Below are 18,189 nucleotides of genomic sequence, written 5' to 3'. Positions count from 1 at the left end.
CCTTTTATGAGGAGGTTGTTCCTTCATACTCTTTGGAGGTCTTTCTTCAGCGTGCTGGAGTTGGTCCGCCCATCTGGCGCTGAAGAGGTGTTGGCATTATCATCTCTAGATTGGGCATATATGTGCATATTTCATGCTGTATCTGGCCAGATTTATGAGGCCATGCATTCATCTTATTTAATATATTTTTCTACTATTTTTGTCTATTTTTTAGACATTATTTTAGTATTTTTTGCATAGTCGGCCAGCCCACTGTTTTTGTACTGGCCGACCAGCTCTTGTCCAGCCTATAAATAGGTGGCTTGGGTTTGCATCATTAGCACTTTATTATTCAGCCATTGCTGTTGGTTGTATGCACCTACGGGCAGCCCTCGTGCTCTACTTCAGCAGATAACAAGTTTTCTACTTCAGTTCTTTTGCACATGTGTTTCTTTGCAAGATCTATTTGCTGTTTTTCTGATTTACAACCTTTCTTTCAATAATAAGCTTCATTCAAAACCATCAATTTATTTTGAATGAATTCCGCAAGAGATTGCCCAAAAAGAATCTCTTGAAGTACTCATAGACATGCTTTGATTATAACTTTCTCATAATGAAGAGGTTATCCAAAGTGCACTTGCCTTTGAAGCAGTTGGTTATATGTAATGAGTGGATGGAATGGGCTTTTTCTCGGTCAAGAGCTGGCATAGAGGTTGCGAGAATCATCCAAGACTTCACATTTTGGGATGAAGTCAATACTTTCAATGTTGTGATGAACCGATCATGCGCTTGTTGCAGATTGCAGATGGATGGGAGCCATGCATTGGCAAGGTTTAAGAGGGGGTTGACCGAATGATCGAGAAAATAGAAGAAATGGACTTGTCTGATGAGAAATATGCAGAGATTGGAGAATTATGTGAAGCACAATGGAATGGTTATCATTCTCCCATGCATGCTGCTACGTATGTCTTGAATCCCGAGTTCCAAGGATCCGGACAAGAGACTGATGATGAGGTGATGGATTCAGTGCTTTCTAGGCAGGTTCGTGATGCAGATAAACGAAGGTTAGTAAAAGACCAACTTGGATTTTATCGCAGCAAGTTGGGAAGGTTTGAATCGGTCGATGCACAGAGAGACAGGTTTAAGATAGAGACAGCTTTATGGTGGGAGGATTATGGGACTCGTACACCAGAGTTTCAATCATTAGTAGTAAGGATCTTGTCTCAAGGTGCAAGCTCCTCTCCGATTGAGCAACTATGGAGTGTATTCGACCATGTTGCATCCAAGAAGAGGAACAAATTTGAGACAAAACAATGACTTGATTTTTGTAAGTGCTAATTTGCGCTTGCTTGGTGATATGGCTTCTCCCAAACCAGAGAAGTTTATATTGCTTAATGAGGAGTCCTCGGATGATGAGGAGACACATGGGCTTGCAAATCCTGGTCAGGATAGGGTTAAAGATTTGGATGCTGCAGATGTTGGTCTTGATAATATGGCTTTCTTGAATGACATAGATGATAGTCTCCTTGAAGGCATCACTGGCAGTAGCCATGCATGATATCTCCTTACTATTTGCATGTCACCTTGAGACTTGGACACTAGACTTAGGTTGTTTCTTCTATCTAGGCCAGGGGCCACATTTTGTGTCTTTTGTCACTTATGTCATGTATGATGTGGACTAATTTATTTTGACTTATGAGAGCTGTTAGTATCTAGACATGCAAATTGTGTGGTGCACTAGACTTTAGTGTGCCTCTGATTTGGTTATATCTATAAGTATGTCTCTTCGTTTTAAGATTACGTAATACGGGTTTTAAAACAGGCATCGTATGTTAAGATTTATTATCATTTCTAGGAATTATCTAGGTTGTTCCCTCGTTCCCATTCCCCCTTTGGCCCGTTCCCATTCCCATTCCCCTGGTGGGACTTCCGTTCCATTCCCATTCATGTTCCCCTTCCGTTGCTACCATGGTTGATTTGCAGCTACTTCAGGTATAACCTTCATCAAAGAAAGCCTTTCAATTGTAAACACAATATGAAATACCATTCATAACATCAGCAAAACATTCAAAATCATCTGAGGAGAGCTGTAAAAAGACTTGCAACATGGTACTGTATAGTTGCCAAGACCCTTTACTATCTAGCTTAGCAAGAACCATCTCAAAATAAAACACTTGACCAAAGTAACATACATAAAACACACACGGAATGCAGACGAGGACATGGGTTGATACCCTATCCCCAAAAACAGTTACATCTGATAAAGGCTCTAGTTGTTTCCAGTATGTCCAGGTAGACCTCTTTTTCTTCGTTTACCCGACTTTGGCCATAAGAAAACACATGAATGACACGGATGAAATGCATGGAGGCGACATACTGGTATGATCAGACAATTAGGTAACACTGGATGAAACCCTTAGCTCAATCTCAAGCCCCCTAAAACGACACTTGCAGCAAGAAACTTCAGTCTCGTAGAAGGATGCAATTAAGGTTTCTGATGCACAACAACCAATCAAGATTAAGGCTAAACATTGATAATAAGCTTAAGCTTAAGGTTATGCTTGAGCTGGCCCCGCTTCCTCCTCCAGTTTCTGGACATAAGCCTTCAATGTAAGGACAAGCTCTCTGGATGGTGCTTGTAAGGTGCTGACTAGGGCAGAGGCAGGGCTCTGCAGGCTACCCAAGAGCCTGGCGTAGATTTCAGCCCTCGAGGGCATGGTTTCGAGGATCTTGAAATCCTCAGGGGGGAAGTATTTGCCTTCAAAGACAGCACCAGTGAAGTCATTGTTCTCAAGCTTCATCTCCTTCTGCATGTCCCTGTAGGGTTTGAGGGCAGAGGGGATTTCTTCAGTTTTTACAAAAAGCCAGGCGTTCATACCTTTGAGGCAAGGCTTGAGGGCCTCCCAGCGGGTGCCCTCGATGGCCTTGCTCACCAGAGTGTTCTTGGCCACGCTCAGGGTCACCGTCTCTGGCAACTTCCGGCGAAGTTCCTGCATTTGCTTTACTGTGAGACCTGTGTATTTGATCCCAGCCACCAGGTATGAGCCCTCCAGCTGCTCACGCACCTTCTCTATGGTATCCTCCTTCTTTTTCCGGTTTATGGCCATGTCCACCCGCAGAGCTGGGCTCGCTGAAGAAGAAGATACAGCAGGCCCGAAAGGATGCCCATTGGGCACCCATAGAGACGAAGAAGGCGTGCCCAAGAAAGACGAACGCAGAGATGGAGATGATGTGTTGTCGGAAGGAAGCGGGGAAGGTGCTGCCATTGTCGTCGCCATAGCCATGGGTGGATGAGCAGCGAGCTGCTTCTTCCTCTTCTAGCTACCTAAACTTAGCTCAGTTTAGTAGAACCATAGAAACTTTTTTTTTTTAACGACCTTTTCTAATAGTGATTCCCCTTTTGTATTTTCTTACCTCCTTTGCTGTGCCTTGTCTCTCTCTCTCTCTTTTACTTTCATCTCAAACTCCCTTTCTCTCATACTTCAATTTGAAACTCCTTGGTTCTCATACTTTGTCTCTCTTGTTGCAGCCCCTCTCTCTCTCTCTCTCTCTCTCTCTCTCTCTCTCTCTCTCAGATCAGGGGAGGTGGGGTGTGCTCTCTCGTACTAGGATTTCGGGACGCAATGTAAACCTTTCTTGCCTATAAGTGACACTTGCCAACCGGGACTTTGTACAAGTTAACTAGACTCGACTTTTTCTATGACCTATTTATCCGCTACCAATGGATTTCTACTACTTCTCTATAGGTTCCTTCTGTGTCCTATTGGTGATGCCTAATAGCTGTAGTTTCTTGCCTTTGTCCAAGGCTTTCTATATCAAGGTTTACATTAGCCCGCCTTTCTTTTTGCTAAGTGATTTCTAGTTCTTGAATATTGTTCAGTTCCTTTTCTTCCTACTGAGATTTCCTATAAGGTTTCTCCTAACTTTAGTTGGTTCCTACCACCTTTGCTCAGGTCCATCTCTACCTTTGCTTTTGTCTTTCCTCTTTTTCTACCTAGGCCCATTCTTTCAATCAGTCTCGCTTCATTTTTGCCTTGTGTTTTTCTTCACAAAACCTTTGTTTCCTTGGTTTCTTGGCCATTTTTTTGACTGGTCTTTTTGCCAATTCATTCTTGCTTACAATTTGGATTCTTGGTTTTTGACCTTTTATTTTCTAGCGCCTCTTGACCACATTGCCTACTTTCTTTAGATTCTTCTTGGCCACACTGCCTACTTTCTTTCGATTCTTCTTGGCCACACTACCTACTTTCTTTCGATTCTTTTTGGTTCCTAAGCCAAATTTTTAATTTAATTTTTTATGCTTGCTATCCTAATCCCTTTGCTAATCGTCTTCACCAATTCCAAAGCTCTTCTGGCTCTTGCTATCTTTTTCTCCAATCTTTTCTTATAAGGCTCTTCTCGCTCTTGCTCTTTCTTTCCTGGCTTTCTCTTCAGTCTTTCTTTCTATGGCCCTCTTGGCTCCTGCTATCGTTTTCTTGGCACTTATGCCCATCTTCCTTTCCAATGCTTTCTTGGTACCTACGTCCCTTTTCTTAGCCCTTGTGGAAAGAATGAAGTCTATGCAGACTAAAGAAATTGTGACAAGGCTACCTAAGTTTAAGGTTGAAGGTATGCAGAAAGTATGTGAAACATGTCAATTTGGAAACGAAATAAAGCATGTATTTCCACATGACAAAAATGTGAGCAAGAATGTACTAGATGTTGTGCATTCATATGTATTCCTGCAAAAACTACATCCATGGGTGGCTCTGCAGGTATTATGTAACATTCATTGATGACCACACGAGGAAAGTGTGGGTGTATTTCATGAAGGAGAAAAGTGAAGTTTTCACTCATTTTTCATAATTTCAGAGTGATGGCTGAAAAGCAGACAGGGAAGCATGTAAAGTGCCTAAGGTCAAATGGAGGGGGAGAGTACTTCTCCAATGAGTTCTCTGATTTTTACGGAAGAATGGCATTCAGAGACAGTTTACATGTAGATACAGTCCGCAAATGGAGTTGCTGAGCGAAAAATTAGGCACATTGTTGAGATTGCACGAGCATTGATGGCAGAGAAGAATATGCCGCATAGCTATTGGTGGGCTGAGGCTATGTCTATAGCAATTTATATCATGAACAAGACTCCTACTTGGGAGATGAATGCATTGTATGAAAATGAGACTTGGGATTTGGTGCCATTGCTTGAAGGCAAGAAAGCTATTGGATGTAAGTGGGTGTATAAGGAGAAACATAACAACGATGGTAGAATAAGCAGGTACAAGGCTAGATTGGTAGCCAAAGGATATGCACAGACACATGGGATTGATTATGAGGAGACATTTTCCCCGGTTACAAAGATGGCAACTGTGAGAGCTGTAATTCCAGTGGCTATAGCTAAAGGCTGGTTTTTACAACAGATGGATGTAAAAAATGTGTACTTGCATGGTGACTTGCAAGAAGAAGTGTGTATGGATCAGCCACCTAGTTTTGAGGATACAGGTCACCCAGAGTATGTATGTAAGCTTTGTAAGGCATTGTATGGTTGAAGTAAGCTCCACGAGCATGGCATGACAAGATTGTTGATTATCTTGTCACTATTGGTTTTCATATGGCAGATGCAGATCACTCTTTATATGTGTGCGCAAGAGTGATAAGGGTAATGTGATCATCACCATCTATGTAGATGATCTTAGTGTTGGGGGTGACAACTTGGAAGAGATTGAGCATGTGAAAAGTCTTCTCAAAAGGAAGTTTTACACACGAAGGATTTGGGAGATTTATGCTACTTTTTGGGCATTGAGGTCATTCGCACACCTGGTGGTATTTGGCTGTCACACAGAGACAGTATGTATTGGACATGTTGTCCAAGTATGGGATGGATGGTTGTAAGCCAATCTTGGTGCCGTTACATTAAAATGGCAAGCTCAGTGTACAGATGCAGGTTATGTGTTGGAGGACCCCACTGTGTACAGGAAGATTGTGGAGAGTTTGATCTATATCATAATCAGCAAGCCAGATTTGAGTTACACTGTTTGATTAGAGAGAAGGTTTATGCAGGTTTCGGACAAACCACATCTTGACAGTGTGCGTTGTGACAGTGTGCAACGCACACTTTGGTATTTAAGGGCCGCTATTGATTATGCATTGTTTTATGCAGCAGGTGTACCATTGGAGCTATATGGGTACACAGATGCAGATTAGGCAGGTAGCATCTCAGACAGGAGATTTGTCAGTGGATTTATGTTTTCACTGGGGAGTGCTGGCTGTGACATGGAGCAGCAAGAAGCAACCCCACAGTTACCTTGTCGAGTAGTACACAGAGGAGCTGCGGTGGCAGCGTGTGAGATAGCTTGGTTACGCAAGCTACTTGCTCATTTGGGATTGCATGTGGAGAGAAAGGTTGTCTTATATTGTGACAATCTTCGCAATATACAGTTGGCCAGGAACCTAGTTTCTATGCGCGGACGAAACACATTGAGGTACATTACCAATTCATCAGGGAGAGAGTCTTGGCAGGCAACATCGACTTGGCCTATGTCAACACACAGGATTAGGTCTCATTGACATCTTTACTCTAGAGGTTTTGAGATATGCTTGGAGTTCACAAGCTGGAGTTGAGCTTGAGAGGGAGTATTGAGATATCAAGCTCAACATGAGCGTCAACAAGGCGCTTGCATGACCGTTGGCGAGTTTGGTAGCTGGGACCGACATATCTTCGCCAAAGATTCTACAACTAGACTACACTAACTAGTCCACATCTACCCACTCCACTTTAGCGTGTTCACATTATGGACCGCTTGCATATACTCTAATATGTGTGTTAGTCACTTTATCTCCTTTGTAGATCTCTTTTGTTGAAGAAGAAGAACAATTTTCAGCTTCTCATCTTCTGTGTTCTCTTCTAGAGAGTCTGTGTGAATGTGTGTGTGCTTGCAAGAGCTCAAGCTCTCTTCTCCCCTGCATCTTTTCAAGATAAGATAAAAAATATGTAAATAATGGGCCATGAACAAGGCTACTATAAATAGGGCCTTGGGTTCATTGCAGGGACCTTTTTTATCATTCATCACTTGGACATTTACATATACTCTTGGATCCTTTCTTTGAGATGGCCATGCATGGTCTAGGGCTCATGGCAAGCTTGATAGTCATCCCCCTGGTGAGAGGTTAAATCCCTTAGGCCTTATGCACATACCTCTTTTGCTACATGTGCATATGGATTTTTCTCTAGTTTTCTTCATAATCTCATGTGTGTTGTTTTCCAAATGGATGCTAGAATTGGTCTCTTTTGTGTTGATTTCTTGATTCTTGGTCTAGATCTATTTCAATTGGTATCAGAGCTTTACTTTTGATCCACTCTCTTGAATTTTCTTGAAAATCTTTTGAGTGTTCTGATTTTCTTGATCAAGAAGATGGATATGGTCGCTTTGGATGGTTGCGCATGGGCCTATAGGAGGACGTCTTCCCGAAATTAGCAGCGTGGGCTGATTGGGGGGAGACATTTTTCTTTCACGCTCAGCGTCGTGAAACAAAATGGTCTACCCCAAAATGCTGGTCGCAGCCCTTGTTATCCCCAAAAAACGCAGCCCCTGCTGTCCCCAAGGTCACAGCTCACATGCCGACTACTACAGGTTGGCATCTTTCTTTTACGCTCAGCATGAAAGAAAGATGATGACCTATAGTCACCCTGTGCTAGGCGGGGATTTGCACAACTTCGAGTTCACCCTGACGGAGGTGCGCCTGAACCTAGGCACGGGCGCCACCACGCAGACACCCATCTGCGTGGGCATGAACTTGGAAATGGGTAGCTCAAACCGCAACTTCCTCACCGTGAGGAACATGTTTCTTTACATGGGCATGGTAGGGAAGTTTACCAAACTCTCTGGGGTGGTCAAGGTCGACCTCACCCAAGGTGGTGGCAAGCAGGAGCTTCGGTTAACTAGGCTCAAGAGACGACGGCTATCTGGTGTGCCTAGTGCAGGACAAATCCAGTTGCACCTCCAGGCTATTGGTTCTCGATCTGCACTCGCCTTCCCTCGGTGTGGTGGCCTCCATGAAGATCCTGCGTAGGGTGCCCTATGGCTTCCATGGCCTCTTTGTCCCGCAAGAGCACCTCGTCGTGCCCATGACGCTGGTTAATTTGGCTAATTGGGTTTGAGGAGGTTGGAAAATTTAAGGAAAAATAAGAGGTTCTTTGGGTAAATTAATAGTCAGCTAAGAAGGAGGTCAACATGTATAGTATGAAAGTAAATTTGTTTTCTTGTTGATCATACTAAGACTTCATGTTATTTCTCATTTTGAGGGATCAAAGGCCTTTCGATCAATGTTGCTATTTTTTAGTCCTACTAAGACATGATGTTATCGCTCATTTTGAGTGATCAAAGGCATCGTTGTCTTGGAATGATCTATGCAATCAATTTGGTTTTTTCTAAGTACTCAGCCTCAAACAACTAGATTTTAATTATCGTATCTCAAATCTATTAAATTGGGTGCTATCTTGCCTTGAATATCCATTAGAAATGTATACATATTACGATCAAGGCCTTTCTCCTCATCAACTATGGGAGTCAACGGTGTCTTTATATCTAACCTTCTCTACCTATAGTACCACGGTCCTACGGGTATCAAAATTGAAGGACAAGCACATGCACATGGTATGTAAGGTTGTGCTAGTTGGTTTTGCTAGGATTCTAGTTGTAATGTATCGACTTTGTTATATGGAATACAGAAACATGTTTATATCTAACCTTCTCTACCTATAGTACCACGGCCCTACGGGTATCAAAATTGAAGGACAAGCACATGGTATGTAAGGTTGTGCTAGTTGGTTTTGCAAGGATTCTAGTTGTAATGCATCGACTTTGTTATATGGAATACAGAAACATGTTTTCTCTGTTAGAATGATCTTCACAAAATCAGTTTGTAATCCCTTTTTTTGGTATAACACAAAGTTGGGGTTTTGACTTCGGTCACTTCTTAGAATCAAAACACACTTATATTTTCATATAGACTGTGCAAAAAAGGATTATATAGGTACGTAGAGCTTGAAGAGAGCTTCACGCCTATATAAAAACTTTTGAAAACGGGCAACTAAGCGAAAAGTTATGAGCATTTTACTACAAGACGATAAAACTGCCAAAATTTACCTAAAAGTTAGCAACTTTGGGAGAAATTATGATCATCAATGAAGTAAAGGATTAAAAAATTAGTTACATGAGTGGAAAGAGCATATAAAGAGCTTCCTAGCCATATGATCAATTTTAGAAACTAATACCCGAGTGATGACCCGATTGAAATTTGGGTATTAGACTACAAAAACTGCACTTCCCTCTCTTTGCATGAAACCACAATTTTCACATAGCCTCTTGCCTTTCATCTCCTTCATGATTCAAGCTAGAGGGTGAGGGTTAACATTGCTCAACGGACAATCGTAAAAGATTCACTATGGTCCCCAAAGTCTTTTCACATGCTCATTACCGCTAAAACCATTGGTACCTCCAAAGGAGGGCGACAATAAGGCAAGGGCTACCTTGAGAAGTCATAAGCCCACCAAGATAATAACTCCTTATCCCAGTTATTCATGAATCATCAAAGAGGTCCAAAATTGGGTTAAGCATGAGGAGCTAATGCTAAATGAGACATTCACATGTAAAGAGAGTGTTTGAATAAGGGTTTGAAAAGATAAGAGGATGGTAGTGACATAAAATGCTCAATTGAGGAGGCTTCATTCATTGATTTAAAAGGGAGAGGAGGGCTCCTTTTATAGGTGGAGAATCACCCTCTCTTCCATTGTTACAAATTACAACATAAAAATCTTCAACCCTTCAGTGACATAAGGGTAGATGTCACCATCAATTGTCCCCTTAGGCTAAGTCTTCTATTGATTATTAAATTGAAGACTTTTTGACTTTGAAAGTGTGATGAGATAATAGCCAAGTCTAAGTGGCATGTAGGCGGAGATCCCACTTACACATGGCGGAATTCTTCTTTTTCATGTAGGCATTCTAGAAGAATCTTTCCTAATTATGCGCCTACTAACACACACTCCTCCACATGCCTTCCACACTCCCCAACTTGTAGCCTTACGGTGAATACTATATTAATAATACAATTAAAATCTATGTGAGCATGAAGGCCCACTTTTATTTTCCACATCACTAGTCTATCTACCATACCAAAGTATTTATCAAGCATACTTGTGGCATTTACAATGTGTGCACCCTAAATCAAGTAAAACCATTATAATTGAAGATAGAATACTGTTATCAGGGTAGCCGCCAAGCCACCGCATCACCACACTGTTATTCCATTATCGGTGCTGCAATCTTCTTGGACAAGCTTCCACCTTATTACCATTGAGAAACCATCAAAATATGTACAAAATTGAAAATGAAAGATATCAATTTTTCATGTCACATCTTTCCCCCGCAGCAGATTCTCCATGCTTGTCTTGGGGGTCTGCTAGCTATGGTGCTCGAGGATAAAATATCTTTAGCCGGTACTCATTGGCACATCCGGGAACCTAAATTACTGCATTGTACTCTGCCACATTATTTGATATAGCCTTTGGAAATCCCTACCTTTGGCCCATACCTCTTTTCCTTAATTTCATCTTTTATGCAATCTTCTAATCCCCAAATTACTGCATTGTACTCAGCCACATTATTTGATATAGCCTTTGGAAATCCCTACCTTTAGCTCATACCTCTTTTCCTTCTGGATCAAATAAAACTATTCCCCATCCCCACATTGCTTGGAAGGGCTAAAGGCTCCATCAAAATGCATAGTGAAAGCAGTTGGTGGTGTCTCCAAATCTTCATATACTTCTTCCTTTGTTCCTGTTCCTTCTTCCTCTTCCTTCCTTGTAAAAGCAAATCTGTAAGAGAGGCCCTAGTGGTGTTTTCTGTGATAAAAGTGAAAGAGAATTCTTGAAGCTCACAAATCCACTTTGCAAACTTTCCTCCTGCAGGATTGGGTTTGTGAACCAAGAATTGTAAAGAAGGTTGAGATGTGAGGAAGAAAAAAGGGCGAGGTAACCAGTATGACCTGAACTTCTTTACTGCAAAAACAAGAGACAAACCACCTTTCTCCATTTCACCATACCTCTTTACTGCAAAAACAAGAGACAAACCACCTTTCTCCATTTCACTATACCTCTCCTCGGCATCAGCAAATTCTGCCATAAGTTGTGCAATGTTATGATCCAAGGATGGAGCTTGTACCTGAGATGTTGAGGCTATCTCTACTCGTGGTGGGGTCGGCACACTCGGAGAAGATTGGAATGTGGACTCAATATGAAGAGTAGCCTCCTTCTTCAAAGCAATACGAAGAGCCTCTTTAAAATTAGTGGGATCTTTGCTAAGAACTTTTCCATGCAAGCGGGGATCCAAAGCCATGATAAACAACAAAATCTGCCATAAGTGCAATGTTATGATCCAAGGATGGAGCTTGTACTTGAGATGTTGAGGCTATCTCTACTCGTGGTGGGGTCGGAAAACTCGGAGAAGATTGGAATGTGGACTCAATATGAAGAGTGGCCTCCTTCTTCAAAGCAATACAAAGAGCCTCTTTAAAATTAGTGGGATCTTTGCTAAGAACTTTTCCATGCAAGCGGGGATCCAAAGCCATGATAAACTTGCTCATCTTAAGGTGCTCCATTGCTAAAGAACTCTTTGAATCATCCATAGAAGGTTTCCCAAATATTTCCTTCATTGCTTTGGTCAACCTTTCTTCGACTCCTCTAGCAAAGCCTCATGCCAAGTTAAGGCCACACCTCCAAGAAATCTGGAAGTATTTCTGCCCTCTCCTTCATAGACCAACCTGTCTCTCAACAAGCGGCATGCTCGGTTAAACTCTCGGAGATAACTCCCCGGGTCTTCTCTTTCCAATCCTTAGAACACCGGAATGTTGAACATCTTGCACAAAAAGATGAGTAGCAACAAGGGAAAATTACTTATTTCAAAATAACTTTTCTTTAATCATGCAGGACCTTGAGGTTAAAATAGAATAATTCTAAGTAAAACCTACCCGTCGTTTCCATCAAAAGATGTGGCACAAAGTTGGGGTTTTGACTTCGGTCACTTCTTAGAATCAAAACACACTTGTATGAAACCTCACAGCCTCCTCACCTCCCCCCCACCCCTTGCTCCCTTGTTTGTGCTCACTCTATAACCACTCCCGTCGTTCTCATGCTTGTTGATTTGGATGGGATTAATGCCTATTTTCACTCCAAATTGCATTACCTAATCACTATGAATCAAATTTTGACCTAAATCTTGATTTTCTTCATACTTTTGTGGGTTTCTTGAATCCATGGAATCTTTTGGGGTTAATGCATATAATGGTAATCCTTATCAAGCTAATCCAGCATGCTTAAAATGGGTAATATCATTCATACATCATCCATAGTGAATTTGGGACAAATGTCACATCTCTTTTTAGCCAATGGAATAAACAATGTATTTCATGAGCATTAGGGCTTCTTTCAACATAATCCACTTATGATCAAGCCTTGTTTGCATAATATCCATCACACATGTTCTTTTTCATCTTATCATTTGGGATTTTGAGGCATTATGCTTTTGCATTTGGTTACATTTACATCTTATATACATATGCCACACTATGGTTACATTTGGGAGATTACTTGCATCAAATGAAGACCTAAGCTTTCATCAAGTGAATATTTGAGAGTTTATAAGCCATTGGAGATAGCAAATTCAAGTAATGGAGACAAGAATCATGGAGAAGTGGACTTGACATTGACCCAAATCTCATCTCACCGGGGCATGGTAATGGTGAGGATGTATTTTGTGAGGGTACCTTGGCAAATGGTGGAGAAGCCAAGGGGAGAATGTTATGAATCCCCGATGTGCCATGATTGCCTTGGGAAAGTGGTACATCGGAGGATTAGGTACCAGCGTGAAGACTTGGCCCCAATATTTGGCTTGAGAATAATTACTTAGGGGGTGGGAAGGCTTGGATAGGATATTAGCAAGAAATGCTCCATTGACACTCAAGCTTCAACAACATATGGAATGCAAGAGGTCATAATGGCCAACACTATGTGGTGCACATGAATTGGAACAATGGATTGGTTTTACAATGGAAATGGTGTTAAATGCATTATGTAATGATGGTCAATGATGCCTTGGTATGATAAGTGCATTGTAAAATACAAATGATATTGTGAGAATGCCAATTTGATTTCTTAGGAAATTAAAATTTCGTCCATAATACAAAGGAGACTGGCGAAATTTCCCCAAAAAGTCTGATGCATGGAGTGAATTGATGGCACACAATTGATGAATGAAGTTTCTTTTGGTGATCACTACACTTGGGGAAGAGCAAGAGGCAATGCATCTTAGGGAACCTCATCTTAATTGGGTATTTGCATGGTTGGATAGGGCATCTCATAAGCTTTCTATCAAGTATTAGATCTCCCCAATCCGAGATCTTTACCCCAAGTCATAACCAATTTTCCAAAACAATAAATTTTCATGGCACCCAAGCCTAAAAGGAAGGCCGAGGAAGAATGAATTGAACTCCAAGGATATAGAGGGTGAAGAGATGGTGGAACATGGTAACATGGAGGTATCGGAAGAGACTTTTGAACAATTTTCAAGAGAGGTTGAAGAAGAAGTGAATGTTGGAAGTGCCCACAAGCGTACTCCCGAATCCTCACATACTGTTTCAAATGACACTCTTCTCCAAATGTTGATAGAGATAAATGCAAAGTTTGATTCCATGGCTACAAGGGTGGAAATGATTACAAAATTTGACACTATGGCTACAAGAATTGGATTGAGGGAAGAAAAGGTAGCCCAATGAATGGGTCAACTTAAGCATGATGATGGTCATGGGTGGTCATCAAGGAGATAAGCAATCCTTTCATGGGATCTCTTTTAAAGACCAAAGAGAAGGCGGGCAACACATGCAAGAGGCTTTTATAAGGGTTACTCATGAAAATCTTACAAAGAATGCCACAATTGGATTCATTTTGCGGAGCTTAGAAGACCCCTTATGAAGGAAATGAGGCCTACATCTTTCCAAGCCGGTCCCTCTCAATTATATGGAAAGCAACATACATCTTGGTTTAAACACTTGGAACCAAACCTTGGAGAACCCACAAGAGTATCTTCACATTCCAAGGAAAATCAATCCTGTATGTTTGAAGAAGAGTTGTATGTTGATGATGATGTGCTTGAACATGATTGGAAGCATATGTCATTCACCAAAAGGCAAAGGGAAGTTTATGATAGTTGGATGGAATTACCTTCTTTTATTAAATGAGTATAAAGACTTTGCTTAATTTGTCAATTCTTACATGAAATTCTCAATTCTAGCCACTAGTGATTATCAAGGGTATATGGGAGGTATGGATTTTGATGTAGATTTTGATGCTTACGCCTACAAGAATCAAGTTGGCTATGATTTTTCCTAAGAGGTCAATCTTAGCAATGGTGGTTGGAACTCAATTAAGAGTAATCTTACGAATTCAATTGATGAGGATAGTGATGAAATAGGATGTTGATGCAATGCAAGAAGCAAGGAGCTATGCATTGTCAATGCCTAATGGTGGAGGAGAAATGAGAACTTGGATGTCCTCTAGGCAAGATTTCGTTGATACTAGGAGACAAAGGTCTTAAGCTATGATAGTCAAACTGCAAGCTTATGGATCTCTTGTTAACACTTAATATGCAAATGAAATACATAGCCTTCAAGTTGATTTGTAACAAGGTGATCGGAGTTGTGGTTTAAATTTTAGGAAGAAGAATTCAATTCCACCATTGATGCACCAAGAGGGGACAAGTGCATTAAGGATACATATGCAACAAGGTGGGACAAATGAGTTTGATATACCTAAGTATCAAGTTGGTGCACATGATGAGGCACAAAGTCAAATACTATTTTCTTCAAAGGGAGTGATTGGAAGGGGACAATGTGCAATGATTGATGAGGCACAAAGTCAAATACTATTTTCTTCAAAGGGAGTGATTGGAAGGGGACAATGTGCAATGATTGATGTTAAAACCTCTACAAGTGAAGCCAAGATAAACAAGGGTAATATATGTGAATTGTTGGTACCTTCACTTGGTCTTCCTATTTAATTTGAGTGGCGATAGAAGATATACTATGCATTCAATGTTGCAAGATTTTGGCTTGAGAAAATGCAAAAGAGGAATTCCATTCATTTATCACATTTGGTCATTGCATAGAGTATGACTATGTGGGTCTTCATGCATATGTGTGGGTGTTCAAGTGGATGAGACACTTGGTGTAATTTGTGGATAGCAAGTAAATGAGGATATCTCGATGCCGGTTCTTTCTAAACAAGTCATCACCAATGTGTCCGTGGTCAATGGGAATACACAAGTTAAAAATGGAAATGCTTGGATCACTTTCATAAGTGCTTTTATTGATAAATTTCAGCTTATGTTATGATGCCATGAAATCATGAAGACATGATCATTAAGGATGTTTTATATGTGTATACCATTGTTGTTGACACAAGGGATGATGACTCATGTATTGATGATACATGTGATGACTATGATTTAGATAATTATGCATTGAGTGATGCATTGGGATACTCATGGAAGGTCTATGGGAATGTATTGTATGATCCATTATCGAGTCCAGATTGGACGACATATGATGGTCTATTATTTGACTATGGGGAGGATGTGGATCTTGATGCATATGAGAGAGGAATTTCTCATGATGACGAGATTGTATATACATGTGTCAATGATCATGCATATATGGGTAGTACACATGTTGTAGGATTTGGTGCAACAACGACCATTGATGATGGAGTTCCTCTTATACTGAGGTGGTGTTGGATTTATGTTCCAGATTGTTAGATGCGCTGTTATGTCTTCCTTTTGATCCGGGAGGTCAATCCAAATTGTTGGATGAGCCGTTATGTCTTCCTTTTGATCTGGGAGGTCACATATTTGTTTCCTGGCTGGATGATCTACATTGTGGTTATCCATTCAAGCTAGGAGGATTGGCTAGTCACGTCGCCAACATGGGCTTTCTATATTCTCTATTCGATTGAGGCAATTTGAGGAGCCATTGTTTTGGATTCTACATGGCTTGGATTTATATTTTGTCCATGCGGTTGCAGTTGTATGGATTACCTCATCTTCGGGGGGCGATACTCGTAGCTTTTCCATTTGATCCGAGAGGATACATACTTAGCCTCGCCTCAAATGATGATTTCTGACATTGGCCATTTGATATGCATTACATGAGTTTTTATGACTCCTACAATGGAAGATGTGCATTTTGGAAATTTTTGGAGAGATTTGGCAGATGCACTTTTGAGAGTCTTCTTATGATTTCAATGAGCTCTAATACTATGATGGTAGTTTATGATATGTAGATTCTTTGGCATTATGCTCATGTCACTTGGGGCTCATTTTGAAGTGTTTTCATGAGACATCAACATGGGTTGCCCATAATAGTCCACCAGGCTTCAAGAGAACGTCTTTCATAATTGGAGGGTCTAGTTCTACATTGCTCATGGATGTTGGCAATCTTTGTGCAACAATATGGCCTACTTGAGGAAGGTGTTGCTTGACCAAGTGGCATACTTGGCAATCTTTGGAGAGTATGTGGCCTACTTGAGGAAGGTGTTGCTTGACCAAGTGGCATGATTTGTATGGAGAAAATGGGCAATACTTGGATTTACAGGCATACTGTAATTTCTGGATAGTTTTGATGCTCTACTCCAACAAGCTTCAATGGTCATCACAATGGAAAAATATGATGTGCGACATGCTTGGCTAAGTGTATGCATCATTTGCGGCCTATTTCATGGAGTTTTTATGAAGAATCTTTCAAGGGATTTCATCTACAACAAGGGGTGCCATAATAGTTCCACACATATGCATTGGAGATGAAGTCTCATGGACATATGCATTGGAGATGAAGTCTCATGGACTTCCTTACATTTGGAGAGCATATTTGGGACCTTCACCACTTCCCATTGATTTCATTTGAGGCTATGTTGAATTGTAGATATCTTGTATGATTTTGAGAACAAAATCTTGTATGATTTTGAGAACAAAATCTTTAGGAAGGGATGGTTTGTAAAATGAATCACAAGCTAAGGTAAAAAAATATGTAAATAATGGGCCATGAACAAGGCTACTCTAAATAGGGCCTTGGGTTCATTGTAGGGACCTTTTTGATCATTCATCACTTGGACATTTACATGTACTCTTGGCTCCTTTCTTGGAGATGGCATTCATGGTCTAGGGCTCATGGAAAGCTTGATAGAGCCATCCTCATGGGTGGTGAGAGGTTAAATCACTTAGGCCTTATGCACATACCTCTTTTGCTACTTGTGTATATGGATTTTTCTCTATTTTTCTTCATAATCTCATGTATTTCTCATGTGTGTTTGTTTTCCATCAAATGGTTGCTAGAATTGGTATTTTGTGTGTTGATTTCTTGATTCTTAGTCTAGATCCATTTCACTTATGGTGGCTGGGCAATTGCTAGATCATTGGGACCCATGGCCATACATAATGTGAAATATTCTTAGGGTAGAGGTGGTGATTTCCAAATTTATGGAAGTCCTTAGAAGTTGTGAGTAACAGTCTTTGTCAGTGGTGGCATCTTCAATGACCTTTGCACATGTGGAAATGTTGTATTTCTTTCAAGTGTTTGGAGTGGCTTTCCTTAATGCGGGTGAACACAAAGTTGTATTCAGAGAAGATCAAATTGGAGGAGAACAACTCTTTAAAATATCGCATCTAGAAGACTTCCAGCAATTGGATGCATGAGAATAACCCATACTATCAGAGGTGGAACTTGTTATGGTTAGTGTGATGTATGCATGTAGGCGGGAGCTGGAATATGCACGTGTCTGTTTTGGGAGCAAATGCTGGGATCTGTAAGTTTATAGCAATTGTATGGTGTGCAAATGGTTACTAAAGCAGGCCACCGAACTGGGAAATTGTCGGGTTTGGTATGATGATGCTGATGATGATGAGCGGTGGGCAGCTCTCATATGGTTTTGGAAAGTTGTGGATCGTCGCGCGAGAGGAGGAGCCTTGTTATTGCTAGTGTGGCCATCATTTTAGAGCTTTAAAAAAATAATAATAAATGTGCAATACACATGGCCAATGGTTTTAATGGCCACGTGGGAGTTTTAAGGGGCCGCCAGCTTGATATCTAGAAGAAAAGCGACGACGTGAAGGATGTGTGGAAGGTGGCAAC

General features: G+C 41.0%; 1 protein-coding gene across 1 annotated transcript; it reads right to left on the bottom strand.

The window, feature by feature from the left end:
• Positions 1–2,139: 2,139 nt before the first annotated feature.
• LOC147613419 (large ribosomal subunit protein uL10c-like) lies at positions 2,140–3,343 on the bottom strand. Its single transcript, XM_086781351.1, has one exon. The coding sequence runs from the start codon at positions 3,261–3,263 to the stop codon at positions 2,535–2,537; it is 729 nt and encodes a 242-aa protein (XP_086637477.1). The 5' UTR covers positions 3,264–3,343; the 3' UTR covers positions 2,140–2,534.
• Between the last annotated feature and the right edge of the window lie 14,846 nt (positions 3,344–18,189).

Source organism: Cibotium barometz, chromosome 43 (assembly GCF_041138505.1).
Source record: "Cibotium barometz isolate CiBa-2024 chromosome 43, ASM4113850v1, whole genome shotgun sequence".
NCBI lineage: Eukaryota > Viridiplantae > Streptophyta > Polypodiopsida > Cyatheales > Cibotiaceae > Cibotium > Cibotium barometz.
The sequence above is the reverse complement of the archived record's forward strand: the minus strand, read 5'-3'. Positions and strand labels throughout refer to the sequence as shown.